The sequence below is a fragment of the Rhinichthys klamathensis genome, unplaced genomic scaffold (genome assembly GCF_029890125.1).
Source record: "Rhinichthys klamathensis goyatoka isolate OS25496 unplaced genomic scaffold, OSU_Roscu_1.1 h1tg000253l_1, whole genome shotgun sequence".
In the NCBI taxonomy this organism is placed as follows: Eukaryota; Metazoa; Chordata; class Actinopteri; order Cypriniformes; family Leuciscidae; genus Rhinichthys; species Rhinichthys klamathensis.
The window spans coordinates 966054-991806 of NW_026606775.1; the positions used below are offsets into that span (position 1 = coordinate 966054).

At 42.4% G+C, this 25753-nt stretch overlaps 2 protein-coding genes across 2 annotated transcripts in view; both read right to left on the reverse strand.

Annotated features, from left to right (window-relative positions):
* The window catches only part of LOC130101124 (oocyte zinc finger protein XlCOF6-like), a 297964-nt gene that overhangs the window by 261742 nt on the left and 10469 nt on the right, over nt 1–25753 (reverse strand). The gene's annotated exons all lie outside the window — the stretch shown is intronic.
* On the reverse strand, nt 7632–9279 carry LOC130101136 (zinc finger protein 239-like). Its single transcript, XM_056266722.1, has 2 exons — nt 8954–9279; nt 7632–8689 (listed from the first exon to the last, which is right to left on the reverse strand). Exons 1-2 carry the CDS (start codon nt 9057–9059, stop codon nt 7680–7682), a joined length of 1116 nt encoding a protein of 371 aa, XP_056122697.1. The 5' UTR covers nt 9060–9279; the 3' UTR covers nt 7632–7679.

Here is a 25753-nt window from a genome sequence, read left to right on the forward strand (position 1 = left end):
GAGGCATGGATGGAGGTTGAGCACTGGTTGGTTAGTGGAGCAGACCAGATCGAGGATGTGTCCTTTTTCATGGGTGGGGAATGTGACATGTTGGGTGAGAGTAAAGTTGTCCAATAAAATTGTGAATTCTGATGATAGCTTGCAGGTGGAGGAGTCTATTTGGATGTTTAGGTCACCGAGTAGTAGCAGACGTGGAGAGAGAGATGAAGCTAGTGTGAGGAGTTCAGTTAAATCAGAGAGGAAGGAGGGATTTGGTTTAGGTGGCCGGTAAATGAGGATAACTGTCATGGAGGAAAGAGCTTTGAAGACGAGATATTCAAATGATGATACTGAAGGGAGGGTGAGTTCAGTGATCCGGAAGTTCTGATTATAAATAACGGCGAGGCCACCTCCACGGCGGGAGGGGCGGGGTTTGCAGATGTAATTGTAGCCAGTGGGGGATGCATGGTTGAGGGAGAAGAAGTCATTGGGTTGTTGCCAAGTTTCGGTGAGCAGAAGGAAATCCAGCGTGTTGTCAAGGATTAGTTCATGGAGGGCAGGGGCTTTATTGTTAAGCGATCGGGTGTTGAGGAGGGCAAAGTTGGCATGGTGAGAGGGTGGTGAGATGGGGGCAGGCTGGAAAGATCTGAGGTTGTCCCGATTAGCAGTGCGAGTGAGGGGGTAATGCAGTTGAGAAGGGACAGTGAGTGGATTTACAAGTGATTGGAGAATAGGTATATGTGAAGTATGAATAGCACTGTAGTCCAGTTCGGGTTTTCTGTGCAGCCAGTCGGTGCGCTCAGCTCTATGTGATCCAGCGGGGGAAGCGTTCCGATGACGTGGCAGAGGTGCGACAGAGCGTGCAGGTGACCAGATGGATGGAATGGATTGTCCGTGTTGGAAGTAAACAAACTTGCGGCGAAAACTTCTGTGGATGTAACGGGGTCGGCGTAGAAGTCCGAGCTGTTTGATGACTGGGATGCAGGATGGAATTGAGTAGTTGATCAGTTCGACCAGTTGCAGAGTTGAATATTTGAACATGATGCCGAGCGGAGGGACTGAGAGCTCCGTGATAGCAGTTAGTGATGGACTAGGAACACAGAAATGGATGACTGATGTAAGTGCCAAAATGATCCATGGCATGACAGGAGGAGATGAAAGCAATTGGTGGAGGTTGCCTGTGAGAAAGAGGTAGGCAATCGGGTTAGCCGTTATTGCAGCTAGAATTAGAATTAGCAGGCACGCGTTGATGAACGCGGGCAGCCAGCAAGCGGCTAACCGACGAGGCGACAGTCCGGTCGAGGTGCCCAAGCGGCTTCGGGAACCAGCTGTGAGGCTGTCCAGAGGAAGGGTTACAGTGAACATAAACAAAACAGGAACACAAGAAGGAATAGCAGACAGAGAAGCGGCGAACAAACAGCGCCAGCGTCCTCTCACGTCCGCGCCAAGTGATAAATGATCGGTTAATCTTTTAAACATGCACCTTCATTTTTAATTCTGAAATGTAAAAAGCACAGCTTGATTTTCCGTTCTCTGGATTTTTAGACCCATCTGTGAATAAATGTACGTAATACCCATATCTCTCATCCAGCATAGTGTTCACAGCTTGCATATCAAAAATGTTTTTACTTAAACTAACCTGTTTCAGTAGAGAACGATCAACTCTAGGCTGAGGTAATAACCATGGTGGAACAGCTGCCATTAAACCAGTTAGACTAACGACCCAATCGTTGATTCCTAACTCCTTTGTTATATCCAAAATTACATTACTAAATACCTCCTTTTTAATTTTGCCGCTTTCCCAACTTTCATTTATAATCCTTTTTGTAGGATGTGTCTCCTTTTGACTTTGTAAATTAGCCCAATAATTGGCCCTCAACTGTTTCCTTCTTAGAATCAGTGGCATTTCTCCAACTTCCACCTGAAGTGCTGATGTTGGTGTTGACTTTACTGCTCCACAGCATAATCTCAATGCTTGGGCCTGAATTTGATCCAACCTTTTTAAATATGTACTAGCAGCTGATCCAAAAACAATACATCCGCATTATAGAACTGATCTAACTAATGCAATATAAATATTTCTTAACGCCACTCGATCAGCTCCCCAAACACTGCTTGTTGAACATCTCATAATATTCAGTACTTTCTTACACTTATCCTCCACCTTATTAAAATGATTTTTCCACGTAATCAATATATCAAACCACAACCCCAATAATTTAAACGTTTTCACTCTTTCTAACCTTTGATTGTACAATTTCAAACAAATATCTTCTTTGATGTTCTTTCTTGTAAAAGATGGATTGAGATTTATCAACAGATAATTTAAATCCCCAATTCAAAGACCAATCTTCAACCACATTAACAGCTTCCTGAACTTTCTTTACAACAAAGTCCATATTCCTCCCTCGTTTCCAAATTACCCCATCATCAGCAAAAAGTGATTTCCCAATGTCAGGATTAACATTATTATTCCCAATGTCAGGATTAACATCATTACCATGATGAAATGTTCTATCATAGCTTATATTGTCTTTTACAGGAGCCGTTCTTTTTGCACCTCCTCAGCTCAGGCATGGTAAAGGCCTCATCTAGAGAACTCTGATTAGTGTTTCTTTTTCAAAGTACCTCCGGATACCTATCTAATGTTTGCTGATTTTACCTTCTTCTGTCAAATTATCTGAACTATGAATCTCAACAAAGTTCTTTATCAACACTACTGCCTTTTCCATATTCTCACAAGCTATTTCTTCCCCTTTTTTCAACACTGGAAAGTCCTTATCTTGCTTGGTTCCCCTCATTATTTTAATCCTTCCCCAAACTTTATCTAGTGGTGTTGTTCTTCCAATAGTTGAACAGAATTCTCTCCAATATATCTTTTTTGCCCTTTTGATTACTTTCCTCACTACTGCCTGAGCCCTCTTATAATCAAGTAAATTCGACATTGAAAGATTTTTTTTTTCAGTTCTCTTAACATTATATTTCTATTTCTGATGGCTTCAGAACATTTTTTGTTCCACCATGGTACCATTTTAACTTTATTTTTACTAGTACTCTTTCCAATTGCTTGCGATGCTGCATTTAATAATAAAGATGAATTAATGATATTGAGAAGAGGACCTATGACATCTGGAAGCATCTCTTTCAGTAGCTTATAGTCGGTATAGGGTCTAACATACATGTTAGACTTTAACAATCTGATTGGTCGGCTTTTATGATGTATTGCCAATTTTGAGATGGTACTTACAAAAAACTAGTCTGTGTGCTGGGCTGAATGCGCTCGTTGTCAAATCAAGTCAAGTCACCTTTATTTATATAGCGCTTTTTACAATACCGATTGTATGAAAGCAGCTTCACAGTGATAACATGAAAATAATACAACAAAGTTTGTTTCTAGAAAAAATGTTTTGTCATTGTCCTTAAGTAAGGCAGATCAATAATATTGTTGAATATGAAATGTCTCCAACTAAGCAAGCCAAAAGCCAAGGCAACAGTGGCAAGGAACCAAAACTCCATCAGGAGACAGAATGGAGAAAAAAACCTTGGGAGAAACCAGGCTTAGTCGGGGGCCAGTTCTCCTCTGGCCAACGAACGAACAGTGTATGATTATGATTTGGGCAGCATTATAGGTCAGAAGTCAGATTAGATCAGAACATTCAGAGTATTTATCCATTTCCATCTGGTTAGAGGTAGGAGTCATCACACGAGTTTGTAGGGGATCAGTGCCGATGGGTGTCGTGTCGAGGAGGCCTTCACAGGGCTGATGAGGCTGGCACTTCAGGGATGCATTGAGGATGGGTCCAGGCGCAGGTCCACCATAGGGGAGAGACTAGTTGACACTTCAGGACTGCGTTGTCATCGTGTCCAGGCGCAGGTCCTTCATCAGATCTGGATACGGCCTGGATCCGGCGGACTGCGGTAAATGTATTGTATCTGCATAGCCTGCATAATATGGTATTTTGACCAGCTGAATCTTACTCTTACTTGTTAAGAGCTTATAAAATGTGTGAAAGAGTCAAAACAACAGCAGGAATCCCTCCGTCACAAACACAATTGATATGCTGCGAGGAGTCCTGGTGTTGCCCCGAAATTCAATGCTCTGCCAAATTATTACCTCCCTCATTGAAGTCAGTACCTGATTGCCTAATCCTAACACCACCCCTAATCCTAACCCCTCCCCCACAACTAATCCTAAACCTACCAATACTAGGGGGGTAATAATGTTGGCGGGGGATGAAATTCGGCACATTACCGGTTCTGATAACTGTACCGAACTGAACAACATTGCAACTATGATGAGAAAAAACAGGTCTGAATTGGCATCGTGTCTTTTTCAGGGTCTCATCTTCCTGTTTTTGGTTCGTTTACATGTCTTTGGTTCGTGTTGCGTTCATATTTCATTTAAATTCATATTTCATTCGCTAAAGTTAGTTTTAAAACAGACCGAGACTCATCTCTTTAGCGACTCGATCCGCTTCTTTGGTGGCATCAGGGTTCAGATGACAGTGTTCACACTTGTTCAAATGAAACGCACTAATTGAGCAATCCCACCAGGGTTTGTTTTAATCGAACCAAACATGCCAAGTGTGAACACACCCATAGTAAACAATAGGATAAAAAAAGACAAATTATTTCCATGTTTTTCGCCACAAAATAAATGACATTTTGTTATGTATGGAAGGTGCATGCTCTCTCTCCCACTCATAAAGTACAGTCCTGACACACACTCACACAGAAACGTGTTGTCAGCCCTACTCTGATGATATTATCAGTAAAATAGTTTAGCAACTTAAAAGCTGCATGACATTTCTCACTAGCGAAGTAATATCGGCGCTGTTCTTGAAACAGATAAACGTACACTTCCGCTATTAGTAGAGATGCTGCTGTGGAACACTGTCTAGAGAGACACAGAATGAGGTAATTCATACCCACTTATGGCTTGTTTCCACCGAGTGGTAAGGAACGGTACAGTAGAGTACGCATTTGACGATACTCTGTCAACCAATCAACATTTTGCTGTGAGTCTAGCTCCACCCTTTAATACCATACCACTTTGCTAGGTACGCCAACGGAAGGGTACCGAAACAGTGGTATGGTACGATTCGGCACTTTGGTACCATTCACAACTTTTGAAAGTGGAAACGGAAATAATTGCGTACCGTACTGTACCGCAACGCTCGGTGGAAACGAGCCATAAGGGTGCTTTCTCGTTTGCTGCGGTCCGAGCCCGAGCTTACTGCCAGTGTGAAAGCACCCTTAAAGGAATAGTTTATCCAAAAAATTAAATTAGCCCATGATTTACTCACCCTCAAGTCATCCTAAGTTTATATGACATTCTTCTTTCAGACGAATACAATCAGAGTTATAATGGCAATGAATGGGTGTTTCTGTTTTGAAATCTATAAAATTGCATCTATCCATAATAAAAGTGCTCCACACGGCTCCCGGGGGTTAATAAAGGCCTTCTGAAGCAAAGTGATGAGTATGTGTAAGGAAAATATTCATAATTAACATGTAAGCAAGTAAAATTCTAGCTTCAGGCCAAACGGCCATACGCAGGATGTGCAACTTACGCAACTTACGCAACTTACGCTCAGAAGTAGCATCGTGCGTCATGGCGTAGCGTAAATACCAGCAGTATGTCGCATTACTCGCATAAGTTGCGCTTTACACTTGTAGTGTAAAACCACAACTTGTTTAAGTTGTGGAATCCATATGTTCATTTGGCCGGAAGCTGGTTATCTTACTTTATAAAGTGTTAAAGCAACACCATGTGATTTTTCCTCAGCGGTCGCCCTACAGGTTGGAAGCAGAATTGTCCATTACTGCTGTCGTAAATAATTTAGCCTTCCGCAGCCGACTGTCGCACGCGCACGCTCGCTGTTTATCCAGCACCGGCTTTGGAATCAACAATGGCAGACATCCCAGGGGTCGGGGGGCGGCGGGCGGCGGCTGGTGGCGGGTTGACTAGCTTTCGTGAGGCACACTCGCAAGGTCTCTCACTCTCTCTCTCTCTGCCGTGCTCGCGCTATGTATGCCGGGTTGACTAGCTTTCGTGAGGCACACTCGCAAGGTCTCTCGCTCTCTCTCTCTCTGCCGTGCTCGCGCTATGTATGTTATGCGCGCAGTATGTTCTGTCTCGCATGCGTGCTCTAGATTCCGGCAGATCTGAACTAATTTGCGGGCATCAGGGAGACGCAGGAGACTCCCGGGAGACTTGGGATGTCTGCAATGGCCACAGACAATTTGAGGAAGTGGTGGGGGAAGTGACGTATGCCGTAAAGCAGTCGAATTTTGTAGTTCTTTTTGTGCACGGGTTCCTACCCGAAACCCGAAATTACATAGTGCCAGTAAAAGCGATACAGACCACGTCAGGCTATGGCAGATGTGTCATTTAACTTATTTTAAGTCGATGTACCATCACAAGGGTCTTGGAAATATATTATGAAGGTTGAAAAACTACATAGTGTTACTTTAAAGCTGCAGTCCGTAGCTTTTTTTGGGTTAAAAATTATCCAAAATACATATTTGAGAAAATACATAACCAGCCAGTGTTCAAAACTATCTGCTTGCCTCAGCTCGATTCAAAGCGGTAAGCTTGTAATAATGTTTTTAACTCCAGTGGTACTGGTGGATTTCTGCGGGAGATTCGAGCATGTCTTTGCGTCATTACGTCACATCTGTACACATAAAGAAGAGTCTCGGCTAGTAGGCTATATTGAGTGTGAGGATACTGGAGGTGGAGATTTATAGACTTTTCTCACAGCACTTGATATAATTAAACTTATCAATTTGATGGCGGATCCAGAAAGGTTCAAACGTCAATCACCAGTGACAACAGATTCACCCGCTGTAAAATGCAAAAGACTTCGTTCAGACTTCGGAGTGGCTACAGAAAAAAAGAGACTGCAACCGGCCCATGCGAAAACAAGGATAATATCGGAAGGACATTACATGTAGTCACGCAATGCTGACGTTGTTTACATTAACAATTTGAGAACAAAGTATAATTTGCACGGTTTTGCGTGGTATGATAACTTATAAGCAAATGTTAGATTTATTCAGCGTGATTTACTGCAATGTCAGAACCAGGACAACAGTGGATGTTTCTTACTAGTTCAGATGACATTTTCCGGTGAAAATTCTTAATGTTGGTCATTCTTCCAAAAAGAATAATCTGTGATTCTGAATGCCAGTATCCACGCCGACGCAGTGACTGACAGCCTCACAGTCTCCTCAAACATTGTGTTCATCCGCGCTGTGCCGTGTCGAGGGTGTTGTTGAAGTACAACTCTCGTAAAGTTGATAATTCCGCGAATGACTGCAATTGCAGATTTCGAACAGAGATGGCGACAAAGAGGAAAAACGCCGGACTGCAGCTTTAAATATGGATATTTTTCTTACACAGACGCATCGCTTCGCTTCAGAAGGCCTTTATTAACAGATTGAAATTAGGCTCTCAGATTTCATCAAAAAAGATCTTCATTTGTGTTTTATCTTACAGGTTTGGAAGATCATGAGGGTCAGTAATTAATGACAGAATTTTCATTTTTGGCTGAACTAACCCATTAAATCTGTCTAGTTAACCAAGCTTTTCATCAAATTACTCAAATTAATCAATATGATATAGTGCTTTTATGAAAAACTCCATATTTTATCTCAATGTACTTTATTGTATTTGACATGAAAACAAATGTTGCTCACTTGAAACATTTTTTCATATGTATGTGAAGGCTTGCTAAATGTTTAAAAGTCTTCTCACACTGAGTACAGTGGTGCGGCTTCTCTCCAGTATGAAGTCGCTCATGTACTTTCAGGTTTCCAGACAAAGCAAAACTCTTGTCACAATATGAGCACTTGTGAGGTTTTTCTCCAGTATGAGTTCTTTGGTGCCGTTTCAGATAGTCAGCTTTAATAAAGCTCTTCCCACAGTCACAACACACATGATCTCTCACTTCATTATGTGTTTTCTGGTGCAGTTTAAAACAGTTCAGTCGTGAAAAACTCTTTCCACAGAGAGAACACACATAAGGCCTCTCATCTGAATGAACGATCATGTGACTTTTCAGAAGTCTTGACGAAATGAACTTTTTACCACACTGATCACAGTTAAATGGCTTTTCTCCAGAGTGAACGCGCAGATGATATTTTAAATTTTTTGCATCTTTGAAAGTCTTCTCACACTGAGTACAGTAGTATGGCCTCTCTCTAGTATGAACTCGCCCATGTTCTTTCAGGTGTCCGGACCGAGCAAAGCTCTTGTCACAAATTGAGCACTTGTAAGGTTTTTCTCCAGTATGAATTCTTTGGTGCAGTTTCAGATCACCAGCTCTAGTAAAGCTCTTCCCACAGTCACAACACACATGATCTCTCACTCCATCATGTGTTTTCTGGTGATGTTTAAAACTGGTCAGCCGTGGAAAACTCTTTCCACAGAGAGAACACACATAAGGCCTCTCATCTGAATGAACTCTCATGTGTCGTTTTAGATTTGACGACGAAATAAAATATTTACCACACTGATCACAGTTGAATGGTTTTTCTCCAGAGTGATGGAGCAGATGAACACTGAGACCTGATGGTTTAGAAAAACTCTTTCCACACTGAGAGCAGGAGTGCAGCTTTTTGGCTTTTGTTCCTTGAGTTTTGTAGTCGCAGTGTTTCTTTACATCATTTAGTTTCTGTCTTTGCTCCTTCACTTCCATCTGGTCTAAAATAAACATATTAATCAGTTAGAATCAGTACAATGAGGTTAAATGTGAGAATTAAAAACACTTAGCAAGCAGAAAACAAGACACCCGTCTGTATAAAGTATCTTTAATGTGCAAAGTTCGGTTCTGTCAATCACTTATTCACTGTTAATGCGATTAAAACTGGGTTATGATAATTTAGATGCATTTCTCTCTCATTTGTCTTCCATATTTTCAGAGCTACCAAAGCAGTCAACAATGAAGAATCAAGAATGGACACCAACCTATTTGTTCCTCAGTATCTTCTTGTTTTATTCTGGATGGTTCTGGATCACTCATGTCTTCAATCTCCTCTTTAATAAACTCCATCTCCTCTTTAATAAAGTCCATCTTTAACAGTCACACAGATTTCAGCTGCTACTCCTGGAGTTTGTCCTTCTCTTGTAGGATGATGGGAATATTCCCAGTATTTATTGGTGAATTGTTGTGGGAGGGGCTTCACTGCAGGTGTGAACTGTGATCACTGTGTGATACTGACGCCCACAGGACCAGATCTGGAAAAAACAAAGATAAGTTATTGAATTTATCCTGGAATACTTTAACAGTAAACACATATGGTGTCTTTGATTTACTTCAAATATAGAGCATTTTGATGGTTACATATTAGTAGCATATAAAATAACTGTAGGTTGATTTTTTTAATGTAAACCAGGATTTAATAAGGATAAAACAGGGCATAAGTTATATTATTCAATTAATATCTCAACTAATCAGAAATCTAACATTAGACGACAGAAATCAACCATCGATTTAAGGGACTGACAATGATGGCACAAAAGGAAATAATCTAACACTTGACCATCAAAATGTGGATAACAAGTACTATACACGATTATTATAATTTAAATGTTTTCCAGAATAATTGATCATATATTGCTAGTTATTTAATTTAATTTATATTGCCATTAACAGTTGAACTAAAGCTTTCTTATTTGGTGAACTATTGTGGGGGACACCAGATCTGCCAAATTCGAGGTTACTGAGATTATACTGAAATACTGTAATAACTACACTTCTTAAAGGCACACTATGCAGGAATTCCGTTTTTGTCAAACAGCGACCCCTAGAGTCGTTTTAAAGGCACACTATGCAGGAATTCCGTTTTTGTCAAACAGCGACCCCTAGAGTCGTTGTGGAGTACTTGTATTTAACGTTACTGTTGTAAATACCACTCACGCAGACCGTGACATGGCGTGACGCGTTGCATAGTATACAATAGTACATTGTGTTTAATTTATCGTAAATATGTTGTTAGTGGTGAGAATTTTCACGTGATTAAATACATAGATCCGAGTTATCCCCATGTACTTTAATGGTCCAGTGGCAGAACTTTTGCCAAGCGTGTCAGAGGTTTTGGGTTCTAATCCGCTCTAAGAAGTATAGTTTTTTTTCCTCATCAAAACCGATTGTTTATAATTGGTTGTACAGTATATCAAGCAGGGACACATTTTTTTGACGGCCACCATTCAATCTGAAAGAAGTCATATAACCATTTCAATAACTCCGAAGCTGTTCAGTTAAGCTAAAAAAAAACTGCATAGTGTCCCTTTAAATTAAATGACCATATGTACTGGATTTTAGAAAGATCATTTTGATATGGTAGTAGCATTTAAAATGGCTCTATATGAAGGTAGTTCGTTTTTATGTGACTCCAGATTTTATAAGGATGAAACAAGTTAAATTCTTCAATTAATATGTGAATTAAAGAGGAATCTAACAAAGATAACAGAAATCATACAATATGTACTGAATAGTGGCTGATCAAAATAATGACTATATTTAATTCTCTGTACGTTACAGTTTGTACAATGTACATTTAGACAACACAAACATCAATTCTTACATGATAAATAGCACATCTCTGACCTGCAGACTGGAAATATACGACATCCGAAGAAAACATACCACATTTGTCCTTCATTCACGAATAGCGTCACTTAACGTTACAGCTTCGAATGGTTAAAGTTTCAGCGCTCTTCTCGTCTCTCGCGCTTCCATATTTGAACATTAATATAACATACACTTACAGGGGATCACAACATGTTCGACTGTTACATTCATAATAGCGCCAAAAGAAACAACAAAAAGAAAGAGAAGAAAGAAAACAAAACTATAGAGAGGCTCTCGCACTTCTCTCTTCTGCGCATGCTCAGTGCGCGCGGTGTCATATTTCTTAAAGGGGCCGCATTCAGTAAATCACATCTCCTCACTGTTTCCCAAATCCACTTCTATAATAATAATAATAATGCACAATGATAATACATATAATATATGGATCAACAATATATTCACCTTTACTTGATTACAGTTACAGTTACAGTTTTTCTACATGTCTCCCTTATTATATAATTCCAGCCTAATTATAGATGTTATTCGATCTGCGTCATCAATGTTTGCGGCGGCCATATTGTTGACATAGAAACCACGGCAACTGTCAGTCTGTCAATTGACAAGCGAGGCAGCGTCGGTATTATCCATGGTATTATCACTGTTTTTTTTTTTTTTTAAACAGCGCGATGGTGTGTTGTGTAATACACGGCTGTTCTAACAACAGCAAGAACCCCGGAGTTAGTTTTTATGCGATAAGCAGTGGTGTAGTGCAGGGTATACGCAGGTATACGGCGTATACCCACTTCTTTTTCAGTCGGCATTGCGTATACCCACTTCTAAATCCCCTCTGATGCGCATCATTTAGTTGCTAATCCAATCTCGTGAATAAAAAAAACACCCAGTCAGGGTCGTACCCCTAATATTAACTCTAATTTGTTGCTGCAATGATTCTCCCATTGCGACGATAACGGACCTCATCTGATCTGCTTCAGCACTCAAACACCCGCTCGTCAATGTCAAAATGTTTGAGAGCAATCAAAGCATGCAGGATTTTTAGTTCACATAAGCGCAAGCCGAGCGCTAATCCCAACGCGTCGCTTCACTTCAGTTAACGATCATACAGTGCGAGATAGGATGCAAGTAGCTAAAATATACAATATTAACCAACAATATACGGCTGGTTTTCGATAGAAATTTTAAATGACCGACAGAAATAATCAGTTTGATCAAAGACAGTGGAAATTATAAGCTCAATTTAACAAAACAAGCACCCTATTAAATATACTGCCATTATTATTGTATAAATATATTTGTATAACGTTTCCTCGAATGTGTTCGACTTTTCACTGTTTGTATCACTCCGCTTGTCTGTGTTTGCGCAACTTGCATCATTAAGCCAGAAGGCGGCGACAAGTGACTGTCTTTATGAGTGAGCAATTGAACCATTAATTAAATGAACAGATTAGTCCAAAAACATTGATTAATTTAGGAAAGAAAAAGTAGCTGAAACTGGAACTGATTGTCATGTTTAAGAATCTGATCAAATAATTTTAATACAAATGATTTTACTGTTGTCCATTTTTTGGCCATCAAAACACCTTAAAATGCTCATGTCGAGATCAGGAAAATCAAAAATTTCTCGGGGGGCATGCCCCCGAACCCCCCTAGCAATATATTTTAGGGGACCTGGCTATTTAAAAAACCCTATGTACGGCCCTAATATGCATACTAGTGATTCTATATGTTCTACTGTATTCTATATTCTAGTCTTGCATATTCAATACTAATGCAAGACTAGTCTTACATGTCACTGTTTATAACACAGAGCGTTCATCCTTTGCTGGGATGCTTAAAAAAAATATTGGGGGCATAAATTAAGAGTATACCCACTTCTCCAGGCACCACTACATCACTGGCGATAAGTTACCGACTGTCAGAAAACGTGAAGGGAAGGAGACAGAGTTGAGCCAGCGCAAGAGAGGCTAGCTAGGATAAATAGGCTAAACTTTCAGCCAACTCCCCATAGAAAAGTCTGTTCCCATCATTTTACCACAGGTTTCACACATAATCCGTGTGCAATGCATGTGCGGTGCGTATACGGTACAGAAGCAGGACGCACTATAGTGCTTTATATGCTGCGTTTGCAGTGCGTAACTGATCCGCGGCTGTAACGTTACCACAAACACCCTGGTACTCACTATTTTTATTTTAAAACATACTCACTATTTCAACAACGTAAGCCAATTATTCCATGCATTACTTCTATATATTAAGTTGCTCAAGCAAGTGGTCAAATATGTAACCATGTAACTTAACTTACTTATATTAAAATCGCAAACATTTTAAATGAAAACTTAAAATTGACAAAAACTTACTCTCATGCCTTTTCTTTTGCATTTACATTTTAATACAACAAATCTTGCATGTCACAAAGAACTTGTTTTTCCACTTCCACGAATGAGACGAGTGTCGTTCATTATGTTGCCTTGTTGAGGTGCATTGTAGTTTGTATACGGATACTGTATGAACGAGATCGTTATAAATATCCGGATAAGTTACGGCTGGCAAAGTGGCAATAAGGACGGATCTTTACTTAAGCTTCATTGGTGTGGACCCACATCAAATAATTGCATTATCTTCTCTTGATACCGACGAGATGAAGCCAGGCTACTGCTCCCCTCAACTCAAATCTGCGTGCGGTTAGGGGCAGCAGGACAGATGTCATGTCAACAATATGGCCGCGGTTAGCTACTTCCGGTGTTTGCGAATAAGGTCTATAGGGTCTTCTTTTGAATACATGAAGAGATATATGGGCATTTCTCAGATTAAGGGCCAAATTGGGTTGCTGCAATTTTGAAAATTAAAATTACAAATTTGACTAATTGGTATACATCAAATTATCAGTCCTTAAGTCAGGTACAATGCTATGAGCTTGGTTGAGACCATAAGATAAGGGAATTTATGATTTTTTGCCATTTTTTTAAACTATGTCAAGTAATGTGTCATTACCATCACATCATCGAATGTATGTAAAAAAATAAAACTTAAATGATAAATCAGTGCTTTTAAAACATTTTGTGGTTTCACATGGAATCTATTTTATCTTGAACTTAATGGGATTGTTGATTTTTACTTGCAAGATGAATTATAGTCACTTAAGTATCTACATTTCTGATTCATCAATCTACCCTGGCTTGGAATAAGCTTATTTTAAGTGAATGCCATATATCAAAGCTTTTTTAATACAGTGATAATTTAGACTGTCCAACTTTGTCAGAAATATATAATTGTAGGATGTTTTTGTAATTTATACATCATTTATTGGCAAAAATATGTATGGTAATGGTGATGGTGATGACATTGCAGTTCTGGTAATGACAGTTTGTTGCAGTGATGACAAATCACTGATCATAACCTATTGTAATTTAAGAGCCTCAGTGACTTCAGACCAAAAAAAAAAAAAAAACACCAGCTATTAATTGGTTTAAACATCAAAACATAGTTTAATCTGATTATGGAAGACCAAACAGGAACTGTGTGTATCTGCCGTCATCACCACCCCAACCTGTTATTACCAGCAAAAGCTGTAATGTGCTGGTAATGACTGTGCTGGGAATGACAATTTAGTCAAAGAACTAGCCTTGCTAGCAAAGATGATGACTAAGCAAGTGTAGCTAGCTTTCTACATGTAATGTACACTTTTTTAACTAATAAAGTGATCAAAATAATCCAAAAATGTTTAAAAATACAGAAATACAACACATATGGTAATGACGCATAATAAGTGTACATGCCCAACACAAAGAATAAAGAGTAGATTTATTACTTTTCTGGATATCAAGGCATCAGTCTTGCAGCTTGAAATCCATGTGCTCCACTATGCTATTAGGTTACCATGGCTACCAAATAAACCTTTGATGAAAAAAATGTTAAAAAGTGCCTTTATGCAGAGCGTGTTGGTAATGACAGCTAAACCATGGGACAGGTAGAAATTAAGCAAAATAAAGTACAAAATGCATATATATGCTTAATCTGTGCATGTAGTTTGTTAGTTCAGGTAACATTTCATTCACATGCATATCTCTTTGATACCAATCTCTCATTTGAAAGTCACGTGTCTAGTATCTGTAAAACCGCATTTTTCCATCTTAAAAACATATCTAAATTACGCCATATGCTCTCACTAACAAATGCAGAACAAAATAGTTCATGCGTTCATGACATCAAGGCTAGATTATTGTAATGCTCTACTGGGTGGTTGCCCTGCACGCTTAATAAATAAACTACAGCTAGTTCAAAACGCAGCAGCTCGAGTTCTTACCAGAACCAGGAAGTATGACCATATTAGCCCGGTTCTGTCAACACTGCATTGGCTGCCTATTAAACATTGTATAAATTTTAAAATATTGTTGATTACTTTCAAAGCACTAAATGGTTTAGCTCCGCAGTACTTGAGCGAGCTTTTAACCCTCTGGGGTTGTTCGGCCCAAATGGACCCGAATCATTCAAATAAGAAAATGTTAAAAATCACAGCTTCTTCGGAATGGTCCGAAATTTGGTGACTTTGTTGGTATTTGGTATATGAACACCCAAAAAAATTGGGGACAGGATGTGAACAGTCTAAGTGGTTGTAAAAAAAATAGTCACACTCAGGACCTTCGGGTCCAAATGGACCCCCATAGGATATGAATGGGAAATTGGCAAAAATGTGAAAAAACAGAGTTTTTTGGTGCGTACAATCTACAAATCAGCTACAATCCATAAAAAAAGCACACAACAGTGAAGGGGTGAATCTATAAAACATCAAGAGTGCAAAACAGACACATCCACACACACACACACACACACACACACACACACACACACTATTATACACATACACACTCATAAATTCAGATTACATAAATCTGTTTTGGATTTTTCAAAATCACAGCTTAATCGGAATGTTACGAAACTAGGTGACTTTTATGGTATTAGGTATGTGAACACACAAAAAAATTGGGGACAGGATCTGAATAGTCTAAGTGGTTGTAAAAAAAAAAAGTCAAACTCAGGACCTTCAGGTTCAAATGGACCCCCATAGGAAATGAATGTGAAATTGTCAAAAATATGAAAACACAGATTATTCAATATGAAAACACAGACTATTCAAATAGAATAGTCTATTTGAATAGTCTAAGTGGTTGTAAAAAAAAACAAAAAAAACACTCACACTTAGGACCTTCGGGTCCAAATGACCCCCATTGGAAATGTATTATATATTTATAATAATCTGTATTATAAAGTAAAACTGGCACTTCAAATTACCATTTAAACCAACCAAACAAACAAAAAACAAGACAAAAATAGTCTTTGAGAATCTGTTATTATATTTTAAAAATCAACAACCTGAAAAAAAATTGGTATATATTTGCAAAAATCACTAGAATCCCCAAGCCTTTCTACAGAGAGCTGTAAATCCACTAGTGGTAAAAATGTGCTATTGCGTGATAAAAATGCTCAGTGTGTCCACCAGATGGCATCTATATTTTTTCAAAAATTGCTTTCATGAGGCCTAGGCTTCACTCTAAAATGTAATACAGCTTTGATAAAAAAAATTAAAAAAAAAAATTCTATTATGTTCAATGGGAAAAAATGGGTCATAATTACTGCATAAATATTAATTATAAATCATGAAATATCTCAAAACACCAAAAAAGAAAAGAATTTTTTTTATAAAAAACAAGTAAAAAAAAAAAAAAAAATGATTTTTTTTTTAAAATATGAATCCTGCCTCCTGACCGAACACCCCAAGTGTGACTGTTAAACGAACAACCCCAGAGGGTTAAAGCATTATAGTCCTTCACGTCTATTGCGATCTCAAAATTCCGGCCAGTTGATAATACCTAGAATATCAAAATCGACTGCAGGCGGGAGATCCTTTTCCTATTTAGCACCAAAACTTTGGAACAATCTTCCTACCATTGTCCGGGAAGCAGACACACTCTATCAGTTCAAAGCTAGACTAAAGACACATCTCTTTGACCTGGCATTCACATAACACACTTTAGACTTCTATAACTCAATGTTAGGCTGCATAGATTAGGTCAGCCAGAACAGGGAACACTTCCCTTAAATCCTTATGTACTCGTTACATCATGAGAAGAATGGCATCTACGCTAACTTTAGTGTCTTTGTTTATCCCGAGGTTTTCCTGCAGCATGCCGGATCCAGGCCGTATCCAGATCTGACGAAGGAGCTTCGCCTGGACCCGATGACAATGCAGTGCTGAAGTGTCAACTATCCTCTCCCTATGGAGGATCCCTTTCCCACTCTACAGATAAAGCGTTGTTGAAAATCCGGTTCGCGTACCCCGAAGTGATAAAATAAAATTCTGTATCAAATTTATAGGCAAGACAAGTAGTTTGTTTAGGCATGGTTGGTAGGGAAATTACAAACCTGCGCACACATATTCAAACGAATATAACTATAGAATCAATTTTTAATGCGCATGTGAACGCCATCCGGTCACAGGTTCGCGTTTAAAGTCTGTTTAGAGAGAACGCCGTCGTCTTAGTGGCCCCTAATGTAATAACAAATGATAATTTTGCTGGAAGTGAATCAATCAAAACCAACTTTAGCCGGAAATAACATTATTCAAAATCGCTATAAAGCCAAAACAATCTCTGTTACCGTAAATTGTATGTTTATCTCTGTAAAGCTGCTTTGAAACAATCTCCATTGTTAAAAGCGCTATATAAATGAAGATGACTTGACTTGACTTGACTTTTTTTTATTCATTTGTGATAAATAATGTTTGAGATTTGTTACGAAAACTCTGGTGGCGGACAACACCAAAACACTGATATTGTACCACAAAACACCAATAAAATGTGTTAAAATCATTAGTAAGAGCAGCCATAAAATAAGTCTAGGCTTGTTTTTGTTTATGCTAATTAGTGGTGCTAAAATGTATTAGATTGAATTAGTTTTTAATAGAATTACGCCCTCTGGACAGAAATAGGCCCGAATTCTGGGAAATACCCATATACAGCAGTGGCAAGGCCAGAAACTTAAAAGTGAGCAGATCTTGGTGAATTAATTGGACCTCAATGTTAAATTTGATTTATTATCGGCCAACAGTTTCATGAAACCAGCAGTAAGGGGATAGATTACTGATAGATAGATTCATAAAAATTGGATCTCTATTCCATAAAATCAAAGATGTCAAGCTCCTGAAAGGACAAACACTATAACCTCAAGAATGGAGTCGTCTAGACCAGGGGTTTTCAAAGTCTATGACAGTGTACACAACTTACCCAATGCCCCCCATCCCCCCTCCAATAACACACACACACACACACACACGCATATCATTGTCAAACTCATTGTCTTAAGATTTACAGACTTAATTCCTCACTTTTATCATTGTTTGTGTTAACATGAAAAGTGCTGAAAAGTACAGTTAGGCCTAGACTGTCAGTGAAATGTGACCCATTCCGATCTTTTGCTCATATGTGACATATCGGATGTGTTCTATTACCGTGTAAACAGGAAAAAAATGCATGCATTCGGATATTTCGAGATTGGTTTCAGGCCTCATTCATATGTGGAAATAAATCAGATATAAATCAGATATGTACCAATGCGACTGTCTTGTAAACAGGCAGATCTGATTTTCTGAGGCATTAGGGATGTCTCCACGGTTTAATGACGAGAGAACCCCCGACGCGCATCTGCAAAGGGACGGATGGCCCGACGAAACGTGTCGTCGTAGGAGAGAAATGTGGACAAACGTTCACAATATATCAAAGGTTGGCTTGCTCATCCTAAAATTTCGGACCCACTTGTTGTCATCTCTACTTCCCCTTTAAGGTTTGTGGGGAAATATGCGTATGTGTGACGTAGTGGGGCAGGTGGATGATGGGAGTGTAAACAAAAAGAAAAGTATAGCGAAGGCGGAGTGAATTCAGTCTTGAGTTTACGGTGCGAACATAATAGTGATGCAGGCTATGCTCCAGTTGACTGCTAGCAAGAAAAGTGCCTTGTATGCCCCTGAATGTGTACCGCTCTGAGTGATAATAAAGCCGAGTTCATTGTTGCAATCAACCGACGCCTCACTGCGTGTGTTTCAGCTCTGTTAGCCCGGACCACTAGACGCAAGTTACCTGCAACGAGCCGAGTTATTATGTTGATGTCAGCTCGCTCTCAACTACGGTTCGGAGTGTAAGGAAGCTGAGGAAGGTAACACTGGGGGCTTCGTCCGGGATCTAACAAGCAAGAAAAAAAAGTAAAGTTTCGTCGGACGCAGAATGACAGCGCTCGGGGCTAGAGCTAAAGCTAGCGCGTGGACGAAGAGGCCTGTCGAGATGGAAACCCCTAACGTAAGCACCAACCCATTTTTAATGGATATAAGAGACACTGATACGGACCAAGATAATCACGGGGACGGCAGATATAACGACAGCACTAACCCATTCACGGCTGGCATGGAGCGAACTTTAGCCACAGACGGAGCTTTTGCTCACGGCCGGATGCCGTCTTTCAACCTAGCTTTGCCCCCCACACCACCGCCATCACGGTTGACTAACCCGTTTCTAATGCCCGTGAAACCACAGAATACAACAGATGGTGAGTCCACGTACTTTTATCAGCAAACCTGTGACTGTTCAACGCATATGATAGCCAGCCCTGTAGCAGTTTTACCGCACTGTTTTAAAAATAGCCCCGCCCCAACGGTTGCCCGACGCGCCATTAATCAGCTAGCTAACCCGTTCACTTCCATGAACTGTACAGTACAAAACCCTTTCTCCCAGCCCCATGCATTGCCCTCTCAGTTAACATCGACACCTTTTCCACTCTGCACGCCCCGGCCCGTGGAACGTTGTGGAGCAATGAGCTACAATGATAACTATGCCCCACACCGTAATCGATACCAGTACGGTCAGTCAGCTGTGGAAAGGGCCAAGTCAGCCCCACGCACAGCGGCGGATGTTGAAATAGAGGACGTTAGTGACGATGAACATTATGGATATCAAGAGAGAATTCCAATATTAAAGCCAGGCCATTTTGATGGAACTGGCTCCTGGAAAGACTTTATTCATCGGTTTGAAAGCTGTGCAAGGGCAAACCATTGGTCGGAGACGACAATGGCGGTTCAACTGAGATTCAGCCTGACTTGCGCGGCTGGAGCTATCGTCCATAAAAACCCCAGGTCTGACCGCTGGAGCTACAGGCGGATTGTGGCTGAAATAGAGACCGCCTACGGGCCACGGTCCGACCATGCGGCAGCCATCGGCATTGAACTGAGGCAGAGGGTTAGGGGGCAGAACGAAGCCCTGCACCTATTAAGGGATGACATCTACGAGAAAGTGTCCATTGTGTATGCTGACCGTACCGAGCTGGAGCAGGACGCCATTAGTGTGGAAGTTTTCACCAACGCCCTGGCCGACGCAGAGGTGGTGCAGAAATTACTGGAAAAGCAGCCGCGTACCCTATCCAGAGCATATGACATCGCACACAGCTACGAGACCACCAAGAGAGCCGCCAGAACAGTCACACAGTTCATGCAGCCTGGCCAACGCGGTCTTGTAAATCAAAGAGCCAGGGCCACCATTGTACGTGAAAATAACAGCAGGCCAGCTTGTGTGGAGCCAGTGGGGGTAGAGGTTTGGTCCATCAACTCACCAGAGAGGGCTTCAGGATTTAATCAGCAGTGGCGCCAGAAGAGAGACACAAATGTCAAAATGCCAATGGGGGATGTTCAATGCCACAACTGCTCCGGTCTAGGGCATATCCAGAGAAACTGCCCTTCCCCCCGACGACCCAGACAGCAAGGCCGGACAGTCAACAAGAACACAGCACCCGACACAGGTAAAGTGGTCACCTGTTCTGCGAGTCAGGGAGACGACATGTGTGTTAAAATATTGATATATGGACTAGAAATGTGTGCTCTTCTTGATTCTGGTGCGCGGAGGAATGTGTTGCCCCTCCATCTCTTTAACTCTATTCCTGCAGAGTCCAGACCCCCAATAGAGCCATCTGTCGCACAGGTCCTGCAGGGTATCGGGCCCAGTGGTCTGGCAGTTCTGGGGGAGGTTAACTTACCAGTACAAGTTGGGAGCAGGGCTACCAATGTGAACTTTATTATGGCTGACACAGCTGAGAACACTGAGGTTATCCTGGGGCACCCTTTCCTACATCAGACAAGTGCCCAGCTGGACTATGGTCGACGTGAGATAACCCTCTTTGGAGAAAAGGTACCTCGTTTTAACCAAAACCCTCAGCCCCGGGTACACATTGTCAGAGTGGCCCGCACAACAGTGTTGGAATCGGGGTGTGAGTATGTAGTGCCTGGCACCGCCCACCTGCGCCATACTACTGAGGGAGACCTGATGCTGAGCCCAACCAAGGGTTTCATAGAAAAGCACCACGTCCTGGTGGCTCGCATCATCGTACAGGCGCAGCGGTCCACCAACGTTCCCATTAGAGTTTTCAACCTTGGTGCCTTACCTGTCACTTTGAAGAGAGGCGCTGTGGCAGGGATTCTACAGCCAGCCATGGTGGTGAGGAAGGTGGAGACCCAGCTGCCTCTGGCCTCACCGGCCTCTGAACCTATTAACTCTGTCTGTGTTTCTTTACCCAGCCACCTGCAGGTCTTGTATAACGAGAGCTGTGCTAGTCTGCCTGAGGACGACCGGGTGAGGTTGGCCCGTCTGCTATGTTCTTACAGTGACGTCTTCTCTACGGGGCCCACTGACCTTGGACGCACTGGCCTCGTGCAGCATGATATCCTCACCACCCCTGGGCCGCCTGTGAAACAGCAACCGCGCCGGATGGCTAGGGACAAACAGACTGCAGCAGACCAGCAGGTGCAGCAGAGCCTGGACACTGGTGTGGCCCGACCCAGCAGCAGCAGCTGGGCTGCACCAATCGTCATGGTGAGAAAGAAGGATCAGACGTTGAGGTTATGTGTCGACTACAGGCCCCTAAATGAGAGAACCATAAAGGATGCTTATCCACTACCTCGCATCCAGGACACCTTAGACACATTGTCCACTGCCAGGTACTTCAGCACGCTCGATTTAACATCAGGGTACTGGCAGGTGGAGATGACGCCGAGAGCCCGAAAAGCCGCCGCTTTCTGCACCCGTAAGGGCTTGTTTGAGTGGAATGTGATGCCTTTCGGACTGTGCAATGCACCGGCCACATTCCAGAGGCTCATGGACCGTGTCCTGGCCGGGCTGCAGTGGGAGACCTGTTTGGTCTACCTCGATGACATCATTGTCCTGGGACGGGACGGAACTGAAATGTTGGAGCGGCTCAGTCAAGTGTTCGGCAGACTACGCGCAGCCAACCTGAAACTTAAACCTTCCAAGTGTGTCCTGTTCAGGGAGCAAGTGGCTTACTTGGGGCACATCGTCTCCGCCAACGGTGTCGCCACCGACCCTCAAAAGATCCAAAAGGTGGTTGGGTGGCCCGCACCCCAAAACGTATCTGAAGTGCGTCAGTTTGTCGGCCTGGCTTCATATTACCGACGCTTCGTCAAAGATTTCGCCTCCATTGCCAAGTCTCTCCACGAACTGACCAAAAAGTATGCACGCTTTAACTGGACGGGCGAGTGCCAGGAGGCGTTTGAACAGCTGAAGAGCCGGCTGACGTCAGCACCCGTGTTGGGTTATCCCCTCGACAGTGGCCAGTTGCTCCTCGACACGGACCCCAGTGATTGCGGAATTGGAGCAGTCCTCTCCCAAGTGCAAGAGGGTGAGGAGAGAGTACTCGCCTATGGGAGTAGGAGATTGTCAGCCACTGAGCAAAACTACTGCACCACCAGACGAGAACTTCTGGCAGTTGTCGAGTTCACCTCTCATTTCCGGCAGTACCTGCTAGGGAGATCATTCATCATACGAACTGACCACAGCAGCCTACGCTGGTTGACTCGGATGAGGGAGCCTGAGGGCCAGCTCGCTCGCTGGCTGGGAAAACTGGCAGAGTACGACTTCCAGGTGATTCATCGTCCAGGGAGACAACACCAAAATGCGGATGCGCTCTCCAGAAGACCCTGCGGGACGTCGTGCCCATGCACAGTACCAGAGCCTAGCCTCAGTAACCAGCCCCAGCACAAAGGGATTCAGTGCAACATGGCCGAGAGTCCAGTTTCAGAGGATGCTGGGGAATCTCCTGCAGAGCAACCTCCAGTGGGGGTAGTGGACGCTTCTAGTGACAATCAAGCTGGCTCTTCATTTCGTGCAAATGTCTACAGGGTGAGTGAGCCAGGCCAAGTTAAACTGTTTGGTGGTTGGACCCGAGAGCAGTTAATAAGTGCACAAGAAGCTGACCCAGGTATAGCACCAGTGAAGAAGTGGATGGACGAGGGGAGGTGTAGGCCACCCTGGGTTGACATCGCACCCTGCAGCCCTGCCACCAAAGCCTACTGGTCGCAGTGGAAAAGGCTCTACCAGAAAGATGGAGTTTTGCTAAGGAAATTTTACTGCACGGATGGAAGGGTATTCTATCCACAGATCCTGCTGCCTCAAGAGTACCGCACCTCAGTGATAGAACAATTGCACGATGGCCCAGTCGGTGGCCATTTTGGAGGAGAAAGGACCCTTGCACGTCTCAAGGCCCGGTACTACTGGTACAATATGAGGGATGACGTCACTCTGTGGTGTCGCACTTGCACCAGCTGTGCTGCTAAAGCCCGTCCTAAGAAAACACCTCAAGCCACCATGGGCACAGTGCGAGTTGGTGCCCCCTTCGAACGGATCGCAGTTGATTTAATGGGACCATTAAATGAAACCGAAAGGCGTAACCGCTACATAATAGTGGTACAGGACTACTTCAGCAAATGGGTGGAAGCCTATCCTGTTCCCAACGAACAAGCAACGACAGTGGCTGAAAAGATTGTTTCCGAATGGGTGTGTAGGTACGGAGCTCCACAGTGCTTACACAGTGACCAAGGTACCAATTTCGAGTCAGCTGTGTTCCAGGGCATGTGTGTGCTGCTGGGAATCGACAAGACACGGACCACGCCATTTCGCCCTCAGTCAGATGGCCAAGTAGAGCGTTTCAATGCCACCCTGCAGAAAATCCTAGCCACCACAGCAGAACGATGTCATTGGGATTGGGACATTATGACCCCCTATGCGGTCATGGCTTACCGTGCAACCAAACACAGCTCCACGGGCCTGACGCCTAACATGATGTTGTTCGGACGGGAAATTACAGAGCCGGTGGATCTTGTTGCTGGGCTGCCACCTGACACAGGCAACGCTACTACCCCGTCGTCCTATGTTGTACAGCTAAGGGAACGGCTCGAGCTATCTCACCAGTTGGCCCGGGAGGCACTGGGAAAATCTGTTGAGCGTGCCAGACGACAGTACGACAAAAATGTTTGCAGAGTTCAACACAAAGTCGGTGATGCAGTATGGTTCCTGGTTAACGGAACAAAAAGAGTAAAGAATAAAGTGCGAAAGTTCCTGCCTTCCTACGAGGGTCCGTACTTCGTGGTGGGTGTACTGGATGATTTGGTCTACAGAATAAAAAGGGGCCCGAGAACGAAGATGAAAGTCGTTCATCACGACAAACTTAAAGCGTACCACTCCAGGACAACACTGGACAACAACTGGGTTTTTCAAGAGGCTGAAATGTGGACACCAGTGGAGGCACTACCCCTGTTGTCAGACACCAGCTCTTCGGAAATTGATATCAGTCCCCTTGACCTTCAGGGTACATCACCAGAGACTGAAGACCCTTTGGTGGGGTCCCTTCCAAGTCTTTTCTCTTTACCACCGTCATTGGCAGTTTCACCGAGCAGCAGCCAGATTCCTTGCCGCACTGCTGGGCCTTCACTGGATGAAGCTGGGACCCTGCATGAGGCCAGGGGACAAGCTACTCGCCCTGTTTTGAACTCCACCCCTCTGCGTCGACCACGGAGGGTCCGCAGAGCTCCTGACATGTTTGGTGATTGGATTGTTCACTGAGCGTATCTGTTTGAGGTTGGGTGTAGGCGGATCGCTGCCCTCCTCAAACCAAAAGAGTTCCTGTATTGTCAAACCAAATGAGTTCCTGTATTGTCAAACCAAAAGAGTTCCTGTATTGTCAAACCAAAAGAGTTCCAGTATTGTATTATTACCATAGTAATTTGACTATGTTGAGCTTAAAATGTGAAGTTGGTATGGGTTAAATATAATTGTTTATTATCAACAGTCGGTAATTTGGATACTAGTGGGCTGCATAGTTTTGTTATAGCATCCTGGGTATGTTTACTGCTAATCACTTTATTGAGTATGGGTGTGAAAAATAATGATGTAAAGGAAAAAAAAAGAGTTTGTTAATTTGTTTAACAGAATATTTTGCCCTATTTTTGCACTCAAAATCCTGCAATCTAGAGTAACTTTACGCTAACGTGGAGTTTAGTGGTTAAACTAATGGTCACATTTTTCTCAGGGAATGTATAAGTGTCATGTTTAGGCCTGTGTACAGGGTAATGATGCTGGAGATATGTTAAAGGTTTAATCATTCTCCAGAGTGGGGGTAGTGTTGTCATCTCTACTTCCCCTTTAAGGTTTGTGGGGAAATATGCGTATGTGTGACGTAGTGGGGCAGGTGGATGATGGGAGTGTAAACAAAAAGAAAAGTATAGCGAAGGCGGAGTGAATTCAGTCTTGAGTTTACGGTGCGAACATAATAGTGATGCAGGCTAAGAAAAGTGCCTTGTATGCCCGTGAATGTGTACCGCTGTGAGTGATAATAAAGCCGAGTTCATTGTTGCAATCAACCGACGCCTCACTGCGTGTGTTTCAGCTCTGTTAGCCCGGACCACTAGACGCAAGTTACCTGCAATGAGCCGAGTTATTATGTTGATGTCAGCTCGCTCTCAACTACGGTTCGGAGTGTAAGGAAGCTGAGGAAGGTAACACACTGCTCCTCGTTAAAACCAATATTTAAACACAATATGCTCCCACCAGTCCTGAGATCTCTCTCGCACACAATAACTGAAGCATATGCGCAGGCTGCAATGATGGCACTTTTCGTCCTCCTCCACCTCAAAATCATGGTGATGTTTGGCGAACTTTGCATATATCGCATAGCTAGTATCAAACATATGTTGTGTTAATCTGTGCAAAAGAATTTAAACCTTTAATCATGCACGATGTTTCAGATAAATGGCAAGTGTAAACACATGAATCGGATACAGTTGACAGAACGTGGAA